This window comes from Salvelinus alpinus, chromosome 23 (assembly GCF_045679555.1).
Source record: "Salvelinus alpinus chromosome 23, SLU_Salpinus.1, whole genome shotgun sequence".
NCBI classification, from domain to species: Eukaryota; Metazoa; Chordata; class Actinopteri; order Salmoniformes; family Salmonidae; genus Salvelinus; species Salvelinus alpinus.
The window spans coordinates 4041603-4064071 of record NC_092108.1 but is presented as its reverse complement, the minus strand read 5'-3'; the positions used below and the strand labels follow the sequence as shown (position 1 = coordinate 4064071).

At 42.1% G+C, this 22469-nt stretch overlaps 1 protein-coding gene across 1 annotated transcript in view; it reads right to left on the bottom strand.

The window, feature by feature from the left end:
- The window catches only part of LOC139550094 (piezo-type mechanosensitive ion channel component 2), a 224814-nt gene that overhangs the window by 161332 nt on the left and 41013 nt on the right, over positions 1 to 22469 (bottom strand). The window contains exons 3-4 of the mRNA XM_071360724.1: positions 20841 to 20966; positions 4505 to 4547 (exon numbers count right to left, since the gene is read on the bottom strand). Of these exons, the coding sequence (XP_071216825.1) occupies positions 4505 to 4547; positions 20841 to 20966 (169 nt within the window). The remainder of the gene's footprint in view (positions 1 to 4504; positions 4548 to 20840; positions 20967 to 22469) is intronic.

The window sequence follows — 22469 nt, the reverse complement described above, 5'->3', positions numbered from 1 at the left end:
AAGTAGTGCACTATGAAGGGAATATGGTGCCAATTGGGACACATGTCAGATCTCTGGCCACACATATACATTACATTAAGTGGTGTGTATTGGTACTTATTGGAGAACCCGGCTCGCGCTACTTAAGGATATTTGGGAAGTGGACTGTATACAAGCCTTCCAAACTCAATCTGTGGTGGCTAGTGGCTGGACAAATGGGAGGATAGACTCATTGTAATGGTTGGGATGGAATCAATGGAACGTTATCAAACACATTCCTCGGCTTTAAAGGCACACCAGCCTCCACTGAATACACTGAATTGAGCAGAAATACATGTGAGATCCTTCACTTGTATTACCCAGAATACAACGAGAGGTGTAGGAATTTCAATGGGACAAATCGTTTACTGAACCTTAAACCTCAAATAAATCCTCTAATAAATAATGTGGACATTGAGCAAGTTGAACTGCTTGGAGTAACCCTGGATTGTAAACTGTCGAGGTGAAAACAAATTGATGCAACAGTAGCTAAGATGGGGAGAAGTCTGTCCATAATAAAGCGCTGCTCTACCTTCTTAACAACACTATCAACAAGGCAGGTCCTACAGGCCCTAGTTTCTACCTTCTTAACAACACTATCAACAAGGCAGGTCCTACAGGCCCTAGTTTCTACCTTCTTAACAGCACTATCAACAAGGCAGGTCCTACAGGCCCTAGTTTCTACCTTCTTAACAGCACTATCAACAAGGCAGGTCCTACAGGCCCTAGTTTCTACCTTCTTAACAACACTATCAACAAGGCAGGTCCTACAGGCCCTGGTTTCTACCTTCTTAACAGCACTATCAACAAGGCAGGTCCTACAGGCCCTGGTTTCTACCTTCTTAACAGCACTATCAACAAGGCAGGTCCTACAGGCCCTAGTTTCTACCTTCTTAACAACACTATCAACAAGGCAGGTCCTACAGGCCCTAGTCTCTACCTTCTTAACAACACTATCAACAAGGCAGGTCCTACAGGCCCTAGTTTCTACCTTCTTAACAACACTATCAACAAGGCAGGTCCTACAGGCCCTCGTTTCTACCTTCTTAACAACACTATCAACAAGGCAGGTCCTACAGGCCCTAGTTTTGTCTCACCTGGATTACTATTCAGTCATGTGGTCAGGTGCCACAAAGATGGACTTTGGATAATATCAATTGGCTCAGAACAGGGCAGCACAGCTGGCCCTTGGATGTACACAGAGAGCTAACATTAATAGTCTGCATGTTAATCTCTCATGGCTCAAAGTGGAGGAGAGATTGACTTCATCACTGCTTGTATTTATGAGAGATATTGACATGTTGAATGTACCGAGCTGTCTGATTAAACTACTAGCACACAGCTCGGACACCCATGCATACCCCACAAGACATGCCACAAGAAGTCTCTTCACAGTCCCCAAGTCCAGAAGAGACTATGTGAGGTGCACAGTACTACATAGAGCCATGAATACATGGAACTCTATTCCACATCAGGTAACTGATGCAGCAGTAGAATCAGATTTAAAAAACAGGTAAAAATACACCTGCGAAGGGGACTGCGAAGAGACACATACACAGGCACAGACACACGTACACATGATTTGACGCAAAATCTACACACACGTACACATGGCTGTTGTGTTGTAAATATGTGATAGTGGAGTAGTGGCCTGAGGGAACACACTGAATGTGTTGGGTAACTTGTTAAGAAATGTAATTTCATTTAATATTTAAAATTATATATAACTGCCTTAATGTTGCTGGACCCCAGGAAGAGTAGCTGCTGCCTTGGCAGGAACTAATGGGGATCCATAATAAACCCCAGGAAGAGTAGCTGCTGCCTTGGCAGGAACTAATGGGGATCCATAATAAACCCCAGGAAGAGTAGCTGCTGCCTTGGCAGGAACTAATGGGGATCCATAATAAACCCCAGGAAGAGTAGCTGCTGCCTTGGCAGGAACTAATGGGGATCCATAATAAACCCCAGGAAGAGTAGCTGCTGCCTTGGCAGGAACTAATGGGGATCCATAATAAACCCCAGGAAGAGTAGCTGCTGCCTTGGCAGGAACTAATGGGGATCCATAATAAACCCCAGGAAGAGTAGCTGCTGCCTTGGCAGGAACTAATGGGGATCCATAATAAACCCCAGGAAGAGTAGCTGCTGCCTTGGCAGGAACTAATGGGGATCCATAATAAACCCCAGGAAGAGTAGCTGCTGCCTTGGCAGGAACTAATGGGGATCCATAATAAACCCCAGGAAGAGTAGCCACTGCCTTGGCAGGAACTAATGGGGATTCATAATAAATACAAATACAAATGGAGAAGACTTAAAAATACCCACTAGTCTAACTTAATATATAAATGTTTTAATGAGTTAACCCAATGAGCTCTATCTATCCATGTATGGAACTATCTTGGTGAGCTTGAGTCACCAGATGTCTGAAGAGAATGTGGACGTATTGTCCCACTGGGCTACAGAATAGAAGGCCTTCATTCTCAATTGACTAAAACCCTTATCCATATACTATATTTCCAACAGCATGACGGCTGTAGGTGAAATATTACACAGTATATTCGAGGGGACTTTTATCCTTTGTGTTTTGTAAAGAATGTGTCTTTCTCTACTCTTAACCTGAGGGCTTTTTTAAAATCAGGTTTTATGGTATATATATATAATAATAATAATAATAATAATAACTTTATTTAAGTTTATATGTAGACGTGTGTATTGTATATACAGTGCTTTCTGAAAGTATACATATCCCTTAACTTATTATATAACTTTATATATATATTATATAACTTATATAACTATATATTTATCCTCTACCTTCAGAACCAGGTACTGCAGTGACACTTCTTGCACTGCGATGCAGTGTCGTAGACCACGGCACCAGTCGGGAGCTACTCCTTGACGTATTCCACATGTTGTTGTGTTACAGCCTGAATTCAAAATGGATTCCATTTTTCTCTCTCACCCATCTACATACAATACCCCATAATGACAAAGTGAACAAAATGTGTTTTAAAATGTTAGCACATTTAAAAAAAAAATGAAATACATAAATATCTCATTTACATAAGTATTCACACCCCTGAGTCAATACATGTTAGAATCACCTTTGGCAGCGATTACAGCTGTGAGTCTTTCTGGTTGAGTCTCTAAGAAATTTGCACACCTGTCAAATTGGTTGTTGATCATAGCTTGACAACCATTTTTAAGTCTTGCTATAGATTTTCAAGCAGATTTAAGTCAATACTGTAACTTGGCCACTCAGGAACAATCACTTTCTTCTTGGTGAGCAACTGCAGTGTAGATTTGGCCTTGTGTTGTAGGTTATTGTCCTGCTGAAAGGTAAATTCATCTCCCAGTGTCTGGTGGAAAACAGACTGAACCAGGTTTTCTGCTAGGATTTTGCCTGTGCTTAGCTCCATTCCGTTTCTTTTTTATCCTAAAAAACTCCCCAGTCCTTAATGATTACAAGCATACCCATAACATGATGCAGCCACCACCATGCTTGAAAATATGTAGAATGGTACTCAGTAATGTGTTCTATTGGATTTTCCCCAAACATAACAATTTGTATTCAGTACAAAAAGTTAATTGCTTTGACACATTTTTTGCAGTATTACTTTAGTGCCTTGTTGCAAACAGGATGCATGTTTTGGAATATTATTATTACGTACAGGCTTCCTTCTTTTCACTCTGTCATTTAGGTTAGTATTGTGGAGTAACTACAATGTTGTTGATCCATCCTCAGTTTTCTCCTATCACAGCCACTAAATTCTAACGGTTTTAAAATCACCATTGGCCTCATGATGAAATCCCTGAGCAGTTTCCTTCCTCTCCGGCAACTGAGTTAGGAAGGACGCCTGTATCTTTGTAGCGACTGGGTATATTGCTACGCCATCCAAAGTGTAATTAATAACTTCACCATGCTCAAAGGGATATTCAATGTCAGATTTTTCATATTATTTGTACCCATCTACCAATAGGTGCACTTCTTTGCGAGGCATTGGAAAACCTCCCTGGTCTTTGTGGTTGAATCTGTGTTTGAAATTCACTGCTCGACTGATGGACCTTACAGATAATTGTATATGTTGGGTACAGAGATGAGGTAGTCATTCAAAAATCATGTTAAACACTATTATTGCACACAGAGTCCATGCAACTTATTATGTGACTTGTTGAGCACATTTTTATTCCTGAACTTATTTAGGACATAACAAAGGGGTTGACTCAAGAAATGTCTAAAAACATAACTCCACTTAGACATTATGGGGTATTGTTTGTAGACTAGTGACAAAAATCTAAATTTTATCCATTTTAAATTCAGGCTGTAACATAACAACATGTGGAAAAAGTAATGGGGTGTGACGACTTTCTGAAGGCTCTGTATTCTATATCTACAGTATCTCTATACTATTAGGGTGTATAATAATCACTTAGTTTGTTAAATCTATATTATGTACCGTGTATTTACAGTATGTTTGTATTGGCTTACCTTTCAAAGCCAATCTGACGTATAGATTTCTCCCACGTTGAACCTGAACAAAATCAGAGCAGGTACAGATTAACAACACTTCATAAGAGCAGGTACAGATTAACAACACTTCATAAGAGCATGTACAGATTAAGAGCATTCCATAAGAGCAGGTACAGATTAACAACACTTCATAAGAGCAGGTACAGATTAAGAGCATTCCATAAGAGCAGGTACAGATTAAGAGCATTTCATGAGAGCAGGTACAGATTAAGAGCATTCCATAAGAGCAGGTACAGATTAACAACACTTCATAAGAGCAGGTACAGATTAAGAGCATTTCATGAGAGCAGGTACAGATTAAGAGCATTCCATAAGAGCAGGTACAGATTAAGAGCATTCCATAAGAGCAGGTACAGATTAAGAGCATTTCATGAGAGCAGGTACAGATTAAGAGCATTCCATAAGAGCAGGTACAGATTAAGAGCATTCCATAAGAGCAGGTACAGATTAACAACACTTCATAAGAGCAGGTACAGATTAAGAGCATTTCATGAGAGCAGGTACAGATTAAGAGCATTCCATAAGAGCAGGTACATATTAACAACACTTCATAAGAGCAGGTACAGATTAACAACACTTCATAAGAGCAGGTACAGATTAACAACACTTCATAAGAGCAGGTACAGATTAACAACACTTCATAAGAGGAGGTACAGATTAACAACACTTCATAAGAGCAGGTACAGATTAACAGCACTTCATAAGAGCAGGTACAGATTAACAACACTTCATAAGAGCAGGTACAGATTAACAACACTTCATAAGAGCAGGTACAGATTAACAACACTTCATAAGAGCAGGTACAGATTAAGAGCAGGTACAGATTAAGATCATTTCATAAGAGCAGGTACAGATTAAGAGCATTTCATGAGAGCAGGTACAGATTAAGAGCAGGTACAGATTAAGATCATTTCATAAGAGCAGGTACAGATTAAGAGCATTTCATAAGAGCAGGTACAGATTAAGAGCATTTCATAAGAGCAGGTACAGATTAAGAGCATTTCATAAGAGCAGGTACAGATTAAGAGCAGGTACAGATTAAGAGCAGGTACAGATTAAGAGCAGGTACAGATTAAGAGAGCAGGTACAGATTAAGAGAGCAGGTACAGATTAAGAGAGCAGGTACAGATTAAGAGCAGGTACAGATTAAGAGCAGGTACAGATTAAGAGCAGGTACAGATTAACAACACTTCATAAGAGCAGGTACAGATTACGAGCATTTCATGAGAGCAGGTACAGATTAAGAGCAGGTACAGATTAAGAGCATTTCATAAGAGCAGGTACAGATTAAGAGCATTTCATAAGAGCAGATACAGATTAAGAGCATTTCATAAGAGCAGGTACAGATTAAGAGCAGGTACAGATTAAGAGCAGGTACAGATTAAGAGCAGGTACAGATTAAGAGAGCAGGTACAGATTAAGAGAGCAGGTACAGATTAAGAGAGCAGGTACAGATTAAGAGCAGGTACAGATTAAGAGCAGGTACAGATTAAGAGCAGGTACAGATTAAGAGAGCAGGTACAGATTAAGAGCAGGTACAGATTAAGAGAGCAGGTACAGATTAAGAGAGCAGGTACAGATTAAGAGCAGGTACAGATTAAGAGAGCAGGTACAGATTAAGAGAGCAGGTACAGATTAAGAGCAGGTACAGATTAAGAGCAGGTACAGATTAAGAGCAGGTACAGATTAAGAGCAGGTACAGATTAAGAGAGCAGGTACAGATTAAGAGAGCAGGTACAGATTAAGAGCAGGTACAGATTAAGAGAGCAGGTACAGATTAAGAGAGCAGGTACAGATTAAGAGCAGGTACAGATTCAGAGAGCAGGTACAGATTAAGAGTGCAGGTACAGATTAAGAGCAGGTACAGATTAAGAGAGCAGGTACAGATTAAGAGAGCAGGTACAGATTAAGAGCAGGTACAGATTAAGAGCAGGTACAGATTAAGAGCAGGTACAGATTAAGAGAGCAGGTACAGATTAAGAGAGCAGGTACAGATTAAGAGCAGGTACAGATTAAGAGAGCAGGTACAGATTAAGAGAGCAGGTACAGATTAAGAGAGCAGGTACAGATTAAGAGAGCAGGTATAGCGCTTGGTTGATTTAGACACTTGATTTAGCTGCGTTCACTACTAGTTTGAAGTGTTCCTGCGTACCATTGTGTGCTTAAAGACACATTTCCAGGTATTATATTATTTTCTATTCACCTCATGGCAAAAATTACCCACAGAGGTTAACGCACAAAATGACCCACGGCTGGTAACACACAAAATGACCCACGGCTGGTAACACACAAAATGACCCACGGCTGATAACGCACAAAATTATCCGCGGCTGATAATTCCAGTGCCAAGGAAAACACATCATCACCTTGTGACTGGAGACTACAGACTAATCTAGACTAATGACAAATACATTTAGAGGTGTGTGTATGTGTGTTTTGTCAATTCCTTAGCAGAGTATTTTGTTGTTGAATATCACACTGATGGAGGTTCAGATGTCCTGATGGCCTTTGAAAGACATTCTGACTTCAGAGGCAGATGGTCTTATAACTACATGTAATACACCTTCTGACATCTCTTCATCATGTTATCCTCTTATCTCTCTCTATCTCTACTGCTCTCTCTCTCTCAACACAGACACACCTTCCTTCTGACATCTCTTCATCATTTTATCCTCTTATCGCTCTACAAATTGGTGCTCTCTCTCTCTCTCTCTCTCTCTCTCTCTCTCTCTCTCTCTCTCTCTCTCTCTCTCTCTCTCTCTCTCTCTCTCTCTCTCTCTCTCTCTCTCTCTCTCTCTCTCTCTCTCTCTCTCTCTCTCTCTATTCAATTCAATTCAATTGACTTTATTGACATGGCAAGTTATTATTACTTACATTGTCAAAGTATACATATCGAAAAATTTTAATAAAATATATATGTATATATATACACAAAATATATATATATTTATATATAAATAAATGGTGGGACTAACAGTAATAATAATAGTAGTAGTGGACATGGGATTACCATTAATAACAGCTACAACAACAATATTAATCAGAACAACAATACATTAAAGCAACAGTAGTAGACCAGTGTCAACATGACTGAGAAGACACATGACCTGGTACGAAAGACAAAACAAAACTAAGCTAAATGGGAAATATTATCAACATTACTTTGCATTTTTCACTGGCTGTCCCTCAGGCTATGGCAGGAGGACACATATTTGGCTGCCAAAACTGCACATTTTGGCTTTTCACCCAACAAATATTTGAATTTTTCTTCATCTTTTATAGTTTCAAATTCTTTGTATTGAATTATAATTTTGGGAAAGAAATATGCTCTTAGGTCTGAGTATTTGTCACAGTGTAGTAGGAAATGCACTTCTGTCTCTACCTCTCCCCTGGAGCAGAGTGAGCACAGCCTGTCCTCCCTGGGCAGCCAGGTTTGTCTGTGACGACCGGTCTCTATAGCCAGACTGTGCTCACTGAGTCTGTACCTAGTCAATGTTTTCCTCAGTTTTCTATCAGTCACAGTGGTCAGATAGTCTGCCACCATGTACTGTCTGTTTAGAGCCAAATAGCATTGAAGTTTACTTTGATTTTTTGTGGTGTCTTTCCAATAGGTTATATATTTTTCTTTTTGTTTTGTGATGATTTGGTTGGGCCAGATTTTCTGAGGGCTGTCCCGAGGCTCTATGGGGTTGGTTTGGGTTGGTGAACTGAGCCTCAGAACCAGCTGGCTGAGGGGACTCTTCTCTGGTTTCATCTCTTGACATTGTAGAGCTGTGTGATGGAATGTTTTAGGGTCACTTGTTTTTAGATGGTTGTAAAATTTGATGGCTCTTTTTTCTATTCGAATGAGGAGGGGATATTGGCCCAATTCTGCCCTACATGCGTTATTTGGAGTTTTTCTTTGTACTTGCAATACAGTCTTGCAAAACTCTGCATGCAATACTTCAATTGGATGTTTGTCCCATTTAGTAAATTCATTATTAGAGAGTGGACCCCATACTTCACTGCCATATAGAGCAATTGGTTCTATAACTGATTGAAAAATTTTGAGCCAGATTCTAATTGGAATTTCGATTTTGATGTTCCTTTTAATGGCATAGAATGCTCTTCTTGCTTTGTCTCTCAGCTCATTCACAGCCATGTGAAAGCTACCTGTGTTGCTGATATTTAGTCCTAGATATGTGTAGTTTTTGGTGTGTTCTAATAGAACTGTGTCCAAATAGAATTTATATTTGTCATCCTTATTTCCGGACCTTTTTTGGAATATCATTATATTTGTTTTTTTTAGGTTAACGGTCAGAGCCCAAGTCTGACAGAACCTGTGAAGATGATCTAGGTGTTGCTGTAACCCCTCTTTAGTGGGAGACAGCAGCACCAGGTCATCTGCGTACAGCAGACACTTGATTTCAGTGTTGTGTAGGGTGATACCAGGTGCTGTCGATTCTTCTAATGTTTTTGCCAATTCATTCATGTAGATGTTAAATAATGTTGGACTTATTGGGCAGCCCTGTTTCACTCCCCGCCCCTGAGAGAATAAGTCTGTTTGCTTGTTGCCAATTTTAACCACACATTTGTTTTTAGTGTACATTGATTTAATAAAATCATATGTTTTCCCTCCAATACCACTTTCTATTAGTTTATAAAAAAGACCTTCGTGCCAAATTGAATCAAATGCTTTCTTGAAATCTACAAAACACGAGTAGATTTTGCCTTTGTTTTGGTTAACTTGTTTATCAATTAGAGTGTGGAGGGTGTAAATGTGGTCTGTTGTACGATAATTTTTTAGAAATCCAATCTGGCTTCTGCTCAGGACGTTGTGTTCGTCAAGGAAATGATGTAGTCTGCTATTTATAATACTGCAAGGCTACCTAAACAAGGCTACCTAAATTCTATCAGCATATTGATTACACTACGCACAGGGGTAATACACTCAACCACTGCTACTCTAACTTCCACGATGCATACAAAGCCCTCTCTCTCTCTCTCTCTCTCTCTCTCTCCCTCTCTCCCTCTCTCCCTCTCATTCTCTCTCCTTCCCTCTCTCTCTCTCTCCCTCTACTTCTCTGTCTATCTCTCTCCCTCTCCTTCTCTCTCTCTCTCTCTTACCCTTGCTCGCTCTTTTGCTTTCTCTCTCTCTCTTCGAGTCCTATGCAGCATTTAGTTTTTTTAATGTATTATTACATTATTATTACATTATTACATTGTTACCCCAGGAAATCTTAAGTCTTGTTACATACAGCCGGGAGGAACTATTGGATACAAGAGCGACGTCAATTTACCAACATTACGACCAGGAATACGACATTCCCGAAGCGGATCCTCTGTTTCGACCACCACCCAGGACAATGGATCTAATCCCAGAAGCCGACCCAAGACAACAAGGGCAGATGGTCAGGCTCCGTAGACGTGCACATCGCCCACCGCTCCAGAGTATACTACTCGCCAATGTCCAGTCTCTTGACAGCAAGGTAGACGAAATTCGAGCAAGGTTGCCTTCCAGAGAGACATCAGAGATTGTAACATTCTCGTCAGTGATCGTCACAGCGTTTACATTCCCCCTCAAGCAGACACCAAGATGGCCCTCAAGGAACTTCACTGGACTCTATGTAAACTGGAAACCATATATCCTGAGGCTGCATTTATTGTAGCTGGGTATTTTAACAAAGCAAATTTGAGAACAAGGCTACCTAAATTCTATCAGCATATTGATTACACTACGCACAGGGGTAATACACTCAACCACTGCTACTCTAACTTCCACGATGCATACAAAGCCCTCCCCCGCCCTCCCTTAGGCAAATCCGACCACGACGCCATCTTGCTCCTACCGTCTTATAGGCAGAAACTCAAACAGGGATGTACCAGTGACTAGAACCATTCAACGCTGGTCTGACCAATCGGAATCCACGCTTCAAGATTGTTTTGATCACGCGGACTGGGATGTTCCAGTCAGCCTCAGAGAATAACATCGATTTATACGCTGACTCGGTGAGTGAGTTTATAAGGAAGTGCATAGGAGATGTTGTACTCACTGTGACTATTAAAACCTACCCTACCAGAAACCGTGGATGGATGGCGGAATTCGCACAAAACTGAAAGCGCGAACCACCTCATCTAACCATGGAAAGAGGTCTGGGAACATGGCTGAATATAAACAGTATTGTTATTCCCTCCGCAAGGCAATCAAACAAGCGAAATGCCGGTACAGGGGCAAAGTGAAGTCGCAATTCAACGGCTCAGACACGAGACTTATGTGGCAGGGTCTACAGGAAATCACGGACTACAAAAAGAAAACCAGACACGTCACAGACAACAACGTCACGCTTCCAGACAAACTAAACACCTTCTTTGCCCGCTTTGAGGATAATACAGGGCCACCGTCACGGCCCGCTAACAAGAACTGCGCCCCCCCCCCCCCCTCCTTCTCAGTGGCTGATGTGAGTAAAACATTTAAACGTGTTAACTCTTGCAAGACTGCTGGCCCAGACGGAATCCCCAGCCGCGTCCTCAGAGCATGCGCAGACCAGCTGGCTGGTGTGTTTACGGACATATTCAATCAATCCTTATCCCAGTCTGTTGTCCCCACATGCTTCAAGATGGCTACCATTGTTCCTGTACCCAAGAAGGCAAAGGTAACTGAACTAAATGACTATCGCCCCGTAGCACTCACTTCTGTCATCATGAAGTGCTTTGAGAGACTAGTTAAGGATCATATCACCTCCACCCTACCTGACACCCTAGACCCACTTTAATTTGCATACCGCCCTAATAGGTCCACAAACGATGTAATCGCAATCACACTGCACACTGCCCTATCCCATCTGGACAAGAGGAATACCTATGTAAGAATGCTGTTCATTGACTACAGCTCAGCATTTAACACCATAGTACCCTTCAAGCTCATCATTAAACTCAAGGCCCTGGATCTCGACCCCGCCCTGTGCAACTGGGTCCTTGACTTTCTGATGGGCCGCCCCCAGGTGGTGAAGGTAGGAAACAACATCTCCACCTCGCTGAACCTAAACACTGGGGCCCCACAAGGGTGCGTGCTCATCCCCCTCCTGTACTCCCTGTTCACCCACGACTTCGTGGCCACGCACGCCTCCAACTCAATCATCAAGTTTGCAGACGACACAATAGTAGTGGGCTTGATTACCAACAAGGACGAGACGGCCTACAGGGAGGAGGTGAGGGCCCTCAGAGTATGGTGTCAGGAAAACAACCTCTCACTCAACGTCAACAAAACAAAGGAGATGATCGTGGACTTCAGGAAACAGCAGAGGGAGCACCCCCCCATCCACATCGAAGGGACCGCAGTGGAGAAAGTGGAAAGTTTTAAGTTCCTAGGCGTACACATCAACAACAAACTGAAATGGTCCACCCACACAGACAGTGTAGTGAAGAAGGCGCAGCAGCGCCTCTTCAACCTCAGGAGGCTGAAGAAATGTGGCTTGTCACCCAAAACCCTGACTAACTTTTACAGATCCACAATCGAGAGCATCCTGTCGGGCTGTATCACAGCCTGGTACGGCAATTGCTCCTTCCTCAACCGCAAGGCTCTCCAGAGGGTGGTGCGGTCTGCACAACGCATCACCGGGGGCAAACTACCTGCCCTCCATGACACCTATAGCACCCGATGTCACAGGAAGGGCAAAAAGATAATCAATATCACTTGAATAATGTATTTATATCTTACATTACTCATCTCATATGTATATACTGTACTCTATACCATCTATTGCATCCTGCCTATGCCGCACGGCCATCGCTCATCCATGTATTTATATGTACATATTCTCATTCACCCCTTTTTAGATTTGTGTGTATTAGGTAGTTGTTGGGGAATTGTTAGATCACTTGTTAGATATTACTGCACTGTCGGAACTAGAAGCACAAGCATTTAGCTATTAACATCTGCTTACCATGTGTACGTGACCAATAAAATGTGATTTGATTTGATTTGAACACAGGCCTAGAAACATCCATCAATGTTGGTGGAAGCCGGGAAGGCAGCTCAGAACATATTTTTCTGGCGGAGGTGTTTAACGTTAACAGGAAGCTCGGCAGCAGTCGACACTAGAATAATACATTGCGTCTGGTTTGCTCTTGGCTTTTCAGACCGAGAGAACCGTCTTCAAACAGAAACCCTTCAAGTCACAACCTCGACATAACAAACCACAGTAATGTTAGGAATCTCCCGGTCCAAATATTTGTAACACCTAACTTCACCCAGCCCAAACTGAGGAGCATACAGGTGTATGGAGGGTGTGTGTGTGTCTGTGCGTGTTTATGTGTGTGTGTGTGTGTGGGGGGGAATTACATAAGTAACATCAGGAATGAAGGTGACATGTATGACACAGAATAATCTGCGGAGAGGCGAGTTACTGAAGAACCTGTCCCAGGTTTTATTATAACCGCCTCAAAATATAAAAAGCCATAAGTGTTCACTGAGCCAATAACTAATCATTATCACGGACTCAGGACACGGACTCATGTTATCCATATCGCTGACTCTATTATCAACTAACTTATCCATATCGCTGACTCTATTGTGGACTCTACTCTTTCATGTGGTCCCGTGTGGCTCAGTTGGTAGAGCATGGCGCTTGCAACGCCAGGGTTGTGGGTTCATTCCCCACGGGGGGACCAGGATGAGTATGTATGAACTTTCCAATTTGTAAGTTGCTCTGGATAAGAGCGTCTGCTAAATGACTTAAATGTATTGTCAACTAACTTATCCATATCACTGACTCTATTGTTGACTAACTTATCGCTGACTCTATTGTCAACTAACTTATCCATATCGCTGACCCTACTATCAACCGACTTATCCATATCACTGACTCTATTATCAACTAACTTATCCATATCGCTGACTCTATTATCAACTAACTTATCCATATCACTGACTCTATTGTCAACTAACTTATCCATATCGCTGACTCTATTATCAACTAACTTATCCATATCGCTGACTCTATTGTCAACTAACTTATCCATATCACTGACTCTATTGTCAACTAACTTATCCATATCGCTGACTCTATTATCAACTAACTTATCCATATCACTGACTCTATTATCAACTAACTTATCCATATCACTGACTCTATTATCAACTAACTTATCCATATCGCTGACTCTATTGTCAACTAACTTATCCATATCGCTGACCCTATTATCAACTAACTTATCCATATCGCTGACCCTACTATCAACTAACTTATCCATATCGCTGACTCTATTGTCAACTAACTTATCCATATCACTGACTCTTTCATTAACTAACTTATCCATAATTTAGTTAAATAACTTATCTTGACCCTGTCAGACTACTTTACCCTGTCAGACTACTGGCTTTACCCTGTCAGACTACTGGCTTTACCCTGTTAGACTACTTTACCCTTCTTGACACAACGCACATCCAAACCGGAAGCCAGCCGCACCAATGTGTCGGAGGAAACACCGTACACCTAGCGACCTGGTCAGCGTGCACTGTGCCCGGCTCGCCACAGGAGTCGCTAGTGCGCGATGAGACAAGGATATCCCTGCCGGCCAAACCCTCCCCTAACCCGGACGACGCTGGGCCAATTGTGAGTCGCCCCATGGGCCTCCCGGTCGCGGCCCGGCTGCGGCAGAGCTTGGGCTCGAACCCAGAATCTCTGGTGGCACACTGCGATGCAGTGCCTTAGACCCCTGCGCCACCCGGGAGGCTGCCTGGCAGACTACTTTACCCTGTCAGACTGCTTTACCCTGTCAGACTACTTTACCCTGTCAGGCAACTTTACCCTGTCAGACTACTGCTGTAGATTTGACAGTTTCATTGCATTCTTCTCTCTCCCTTGATCCTGATAGTCTAGTGCTGCATGATTTTCCACTGACCACATTTAAACGCTGTCACATTTACAGTGTGACTATAATATCATGATAAATAATATTACGTATTAATAATATATAATGACTTTCTATCTGCCCAGGGAGGGAGGTGTCAAATTTAGCAGGAGGGCCGTGGTGGTGGTGAATTTATATGTGGCTGGAGATGAGTGCTGTATTTAAACCTCAGCCCAAAGCAGTGAGGAGAGAGAGGAGAGAGGAGAGAGGAGAGAAGAGAGAAGAGAGAGGAGAGAGGAGAGAAGAGAGAGAGAGAGAGAGAGAGAGAGAGAGAGAGAGAGAGAGAGAGAGAGAGAGAGAGAGAGAGAGAGGGAGAGAGAGAGAGAGAGGGAGAGAGAGGGAGAGAGAGAGAGAGAGAGAGAGAGAGAGAGAGAGAGAGAGAGAGAGAGAGAGAGAGAGAGAGAGAGAGAGAGAGAGAGAGAGAGGGAGAGAGAGAGAGAGAGAGAGAGAGAGAGAAGATCCAGAGCAGGAGGAACAGGAGGAGGAACAGGAGGAGAAGGAGGAGCAGGAGGAGGAACAGGAGGAGGAGGAGGAACAGGAGGATGAACAGGAGGATGAACAGGAGGAAGAACAGGAGGAGGAACAGGAGGAGGAGGAGGAGGAGGAGGAGGAGGAACAGGAGGATGAACAGGAGGAGAAGGAGGAGGAGGAACAGGAGGAGAAGGAGGAGCAGGAGGAGGAACAGGAGGAGGAGGAGGAACAGGAGGAGGAGGAACAGGAGGAGGAACAAGAGGAGGAACAGGAGGATGAACAGGAGGAGGAGGAGGAGGAGGAGGAGGAGGAACAGGAGGAGAAGGAGGAGCAGGAGGAGGAACAGGAGGAGGACGAGGAGCAGGAGGAGGAACAAGAGGACGAGGAGCAGGAGGAGGAACAAGAGGAGGAGCAGGAGGAGGAACACGAGGAGGAGCAGGAGGAGGAGGAACAGGAGGAGGAACAGGAGGAGGAGGAGCAGGAGGAGGAACAGGAGGAGGAGCGAGACAAGCAGGCCTGCTCCTGTCTATTAATCTCCGTTCTCCCTGCTCTGCTCTGTAGCAGCTGTCTGTCACCATGTTAGCCTAGTGAGGTAGTCAGCCCATTCATACATGTCAGGTTCTGACCCTAATGGCTTATTTGGCTCTGGCCAATAAAGAAGCACAGGAAATGATGTACACTATCCTGAGATAAGATCAGAACTGTTTCAGAATGAGGGAGAGCTTCTTGTCCATATCCTCATGGTCTAGCCAAAAGGAAAGGGGTGTAGAGATGTTAGATCTGGTGAGATGACCTACTGTAAATAATGATATTTGTTTTGACAGTCATTAGTAATATACAGTACTAAGGAAATATCAACATCTTCACATATTATTTGGAAGAGTAGAGTCCTGTATCTGACCTGAGACCTGTAATTCAGAACCAGCTATGCAGTGACGCGTCATCCGTGATGTACAGAGGAAATACCAAAGTCTCCTACTTAATTATGTAATTATATAATTCCATCGTACAGTAAGTACAGTATTTTTTAACTTGATCTGACTTTAAATTTATCTCGGAAATCTGGAACTAAAATCTTGCGTAAATTCGGTTAGAATAAAACAGACATAAAAAACAGACAACATTCTGTTCAGATGTTATTGGTAATACAAACGGAGAAGGAATGTGTGTCTTCCTGTATCTGAAGGCTATTCACGTGTTAAATAAAACCTCTAAACCATAGACATTTATGCTGCAACGCAGAGCAATAAAGAAATGCACAGTTTCATATAGGTATCTCTGTTTAACGTTACGGGTAATTATAAAGAAAAAAAAACGTTTCTAATTGCCTTCCTCCCCTTCCTTCTTTTCCCTCCCTTCACACCCATTGATTTCCTTCCTTAATGCTAATGTTGGCGGTTGGTGGCAGCTGCTAGTAGCTCCCAACGCATACTGCCTACTGTGCTGTACAGTGTTGCCCAAGGCGGTACGGTCGTTATAGCCATCTGAGGAAGGAAAATTGAAATGGAAAATGTATTTAGCTCCTGTTAAAACGTGAGAGGCCATTAGAACAAGGGGGGGGGGGGGAGGGGGAGGGGGGGTCAGGGTTCTACCTTGTCTAGACACGGTGGAGTTTTACAACTGATAGGTAGTTTATTGAGTGTTCCAGAGGGCACTATTCACAACACTATTCACAACACTATTCACAACACTATTCACAACACTATTCACAGCACTATTCACAACACTATTCACAACACTATTCACAACACTATTCACAACACTATTCACAACACTATTCACAACACTATTCACAACACTATTCACAACACTATTCACAACACTATTCACAGCACTATTCACAACACTATTCACAGCACTATTCACAGCACTATTCACAACACTATTCACAGCACTATTCACAACACTATTCACAGCACTATTCACAGCACTATTCACAGCACTATTCACAGCACTATTCACAACACTATTCACAACACTATTCACAACACTATTCACAACACTATTCACAGCACTATTCACAACACTATTCACAACACTATTCACAACACTATTCACAGCACTATTCACAGCACTATTCACAGCACTATTCACAACACTATTCACAACACTATTCACAACACTATTCACAACACTATTCACAGCACTATTCACAACACTATTCACAACACTATTCACAGCACTATTCACAGCACTATTCACAACACTATTCACAACACTATTCACAACACTATTCACAACACTATTCACAACACTATTCACAGCACTATTCACAACACTATTCACAACACTATTCACAGCACTATTCACAACACTATTCACAGCACTATTCACAGCACTATTCACAGCACTATTCACAGCACTATTCACAACACTATTCACAACACTATTCACAACACTATTCACAGCACTATTCACAGCACTATTCACAACACTATTCACAACACTATTCACAACACTATTCACAACACCATTCACAACACTATTCACAACACTATTCACAACACTATTCACAACACTATTCACAACACTATTCACAGCACTATTCACAGCACTATTCACAACACTATTCACAACACTATTCACAGCACTATTCACAGCACTATTCACAGCACTATTCACAACACTATTCACAGCACTATTCACAGCACTATTCACAGCACTATTCACAGCACTATTCACAGCACTATTCACAGCACTATTCACAGCACGATTCACAGCACTATTCACAGCACTATTCACAACACTATTCACAGCACTATTCACAGCACTATTCACAGCACTATTCACAACACTATTCACAACACTATTCACAACACTATTCACAACACTATTCACAACACTATTCACAACACTATTCACAACACTATTCACAACACTATTCACAGCACTATTCACAGCACTATTCACAGCACTATTCACAGCACTATTCACAACACTATTCACAACACTATTCACAACACTATTCACAGCACTATTCACAGCACTATTCACAACACTATTCACAGCACTATTCACAACACTATTCACAACACTATTCACAACACTATTCACAGCACTATTCACAGCACTATTCACAGCACTATTCACAACACTATTCACAACACTATTCACAGCACTATTCACAACACTATTCACAACACTATTCACAACACTATTCACAGCACTATTCACAACACTATTCACAACACTATTCACAGCACTATTCACAACACTATTCACAGCACTATTCACAACACTATTCACAACACTATTCACAACACTATTCACAACACTATTCACAACACTATTCACAACACTATTCACAACACTATTCACAACACTATTCACAGCACTATTCACAACACTATTCACAACACTATTCACAACACTATTCACAGCACTATTCACAGCACTATTCACAGCACTATTCACAACACTATTCACAACACTATTCACAACACTATTCACAGCACTATTCACAGCACTATTCACAACACTATTCACAACACTATTCACAACACTATTCACAACACCATTCACAACACTATTCACAACACTATTCACAACACTATTCACAACACTATTCACAACACTATTCACAACACTATTCACAGCACTATTCACAACACTATTCACAACACTATTCACAGCACTATTCACAGCACTATTCACAGCACTATTCACAACACTATTCACAGCACTATTCACAGCACTATTCACAGCACTATTCACAGCACTATTCACAGCACTATTCACAGCACTATTCACAGCACGATTCACAGCACTATTCACAGCACTATTCACAACACTATTCACAGCACTATTCACAGCACTATTCACAGCACTATTCACAACACTATTCACAACACTATTCACAACACTATTCACAACACTATTCACAACACTATTCACAACACTATTCACAACACTATTCACAGCACTATTCACAGCACTATTCACAGCACTATTCACAGCACTATTCACAACACTATTCACAACACTATTCACAACACTATTCACAGCACTATTCACAGCACTATTCACAACACTATTCACAGCACTATTCACAACACTATTCACAACACTATTCACAACACTATTCACAGCACTATTCACAGCACTATTCACAGCACTATTCACAACACTATTCACAACACTATTCACAGCACTATTCACAACACTATTCACAACACTATTCACAACACTATTCACAGCACTATTCACAACACTATTCACAACACTATTCACAGCACTATTCACAACACTATTCACAGCACTATTCACAACACTATTCACAACACTATTCACAACACTATTCACAACACTATTCACAACACTATTCACAACACTATTCACAACACTATTCACAACACTATTCACAGCACTATTCACAACACTATTCACAACACTATTCACAACACTATTCACAGCACTATTCACAACACTATTCACAACACTATTCACAACACTATTCACAGCACTATTCACAGCACTATTCACAACACTATTCACAGCACTATTCACAACACTATTCACAGCACTATTCACAACACTATTCACAACACTATTCACAACACTATTCACAACACTATTCACAGCACTATTCACAACACTATTCACAGCACTATTCACAACACTATTCACAACACTATTCACAACACTATTCACAACACTATTCACAGCACTATTCACAGCACTATTCACAACACTATTCACAACACTATTCACAACACTATTCACAACACTATTCACAACACTATTCACAACACTATTCACAGCACTATTCACAACACTATTCACAACACTATTCACAACACTATTCACAACACTATTCACAACACTATTCACAACACTATTCACAACACTATTCACAACACTATTCACAACACTATTCACAACACTATTCACAACACTATTCACAACACTATTCACAACACTATTCACAACACTATTCACAACTCTCAACACCTCTACAAAATGAATCCCTGACATTGTTTCCTGTTTCAGCCTGTAAAAGTCGCCCCCTTCCTTTATTTTCCCTAAACGATGTTTTACATGACTAAACATCTCTGCCTCATCATCTCAACAACAACAACAAAAAGATATTGAATATCCCTTTGAGCATTATTCATTTCTCTTTAGATGTGAAGCTGGTTGAGAGAATGCCAAGAGTGTGCAAAGCTGTCATCAAGGCAAAGGGTGGCTACTTTGAAGAATTTCAAATATTAAATATATTTTGATTTGTTTAACACTTTTCTGGTTACGACATGATTCCATATGTTTTATTTCATAGTTTTGATGTCTTCACTATTATTCTACAATGTGGAAAATAGTAAAAATAAAGAAAAACCCTTGAATGAGTAGGTGTGTCCAAAACTTTTGACTGGTACTGAACATGTAACGAATGAAACAGGAACATGATCTGTACTCACAGTTGAAGCGGGGGTCAACAGAGTTAGGGTTAAGTCAGGGTACAGACTCAGTAGTGGGGGTCAACAGAGTTAGGGTTAAGTCAGGGTACAGACTCAGTAGCAGGGGTCAACAGAGTTAGGGTTAAGTCAGGGTACAGACTCAGTAGCGGGGGTCAACAGAGTTAGGGTTAAGTCAGGGTACAGACTCAGTAGTGGGGGTCAACAGAGTTAGGGTTAAGTCAGGGTACAGACTCAGTAGCAGGGGTCAACATAGTTAGGGTTAAGTCAGGGTACAGACTCAGTAGCGGGGGTCAACAGAGTTAGGGTTAAGTCAGGGTACAGACTCAGTAGTGGGGGTAAACAGAGTTAGAGTTAAGTCAGGGTACAGACTCAGTAGCGGGGGTCAACAGAGTTAGGGTTAAGTCAGGGTACAGACTCAGTAGCGGGGGTAAACAGAGTTAGGGTTAAGTCAGGGTACAGACTCAGTAGTGGGGGTCAACAGAGTTAGGGTTAAGTCAGGGTACAGACTCAGTACTCACAGTTGAAGGCGGGGTCTATGTTGTTCCCGGCCAGTAGACTGTTGACAGTGATCTGATAGATGATGTGGAAGAGCAGGAAGCTGAGACTGCTGAAGCACAGGGACATGAGCAGGCGCCCCGTGTGGCCTGGAGGACAAGTAACAACAAGGAACTTTAATTTCTTACATTTATTGGACAAGGATGATGCACAGCAAGGACCTCAGAACTGAACACTAAAGCACTTTCTCTCCCTTCCCTGCCAAACTCCCTCCAGCATATGCTTATTTCAACCCCATTGAAGGGAAGTCAATGAGTACACACATTTGGAAGAAGGGGGATGAAGTTAATTAGTCTTCATTGGGAAATGAAAGAATGTATTCACTAGTGGAACACAGACACAGAGAGACAGAGAGAGAGAGACAGAGACAGAGACAGAGACAGAGAGAGACAGAGACAGAGACAGAGAGAGAGACAGAGAGAGAGACAGAGACAGAGACAGAGAGAGACAGAGACAGAGACAGAGACAGAGACAGAGACAGAGACAGAGAGAGAGAGAGAGAGAGACAGAGACAGAGACAGAGACAGAGACAGAGAGAGAGAGAGAGAGAGACAGAGACAGAGACAGAGAGAGAGACAGAGAGAGAGACAGAGACAGAGACAGAGACAGAGACAGAGAGAGACAGAGACAGAGACAGAGACAGAGACAGAGAGAGAGAGAGACAGAGACAGAGACAGAGACAGAGAGAGACAGAGACAGAGACAGAGACAGAGACAGAGACAGAGACAGAGAGAGAGAGACAGAGAGAGAGAGACAGAGACAGAGACAGAGACAGAGACAGAGAGACAGAGAGAGAGAGAGAGAGAGACAGAGACAGAGACAGAGAGAGAGAGAGAGAGAGAGAGAGAGAGAGAGAGAGAGACAGAGACAGAGACAGAGAGAGATGTCTACTGTTTGCTGATGATCTGGTGCTTCTGTCACCAACCAAGGAGGGCCTACAGCAGCACCTAGATCTTCTGCACAGATTCTGTCAGACCTGGGCCCTGACAGTAAATCTCAGTAAGACCAAAATAATGGTGTTCCAAAAAAGGTCCAGTCACCAGGACCACAAATTCCATCTAGACACCGTTGCCCTAGAGCACACAAAAAACTATACATACCTCGGCCTAAACATCAGCACCACAGGTAACTTCCACAAAGCTGTGAACGATCTGAGAGACAAGGCAAGAAGGGCCTTCTATGCCATCAAAAGGAACATAAATTTCAACATACCAATTAGGATCTGGCTAAAAATACTTGAATCAGTCATAGAGCCCATTGCCCTTTATGGTTGTGAGGTCTGGGGTCCGCTCACCAACCAAGATTTCACAAAATGGGACAAACACCAAATTGAGACTCTGCATGCAGAATTCTGCAAAAATATCCTCCGTGTACAACGTAGAACACCAAATAATGCATGCAGAGCAGAATTAGGCCGATACCCACTAATTATCAAAATCCAGAAAAGAGCCGTTAAATTCTACAACCACCTAAAAGGAAGCGATTCCCAAACCTTCCATAACAAAGCCATCACCTACAGAGAGATGAACCCGGAGAAGAGTCCCCTAAGCAAGCTGGTCCTAGGGCTCTGTTCACAAACACAAACACACCCC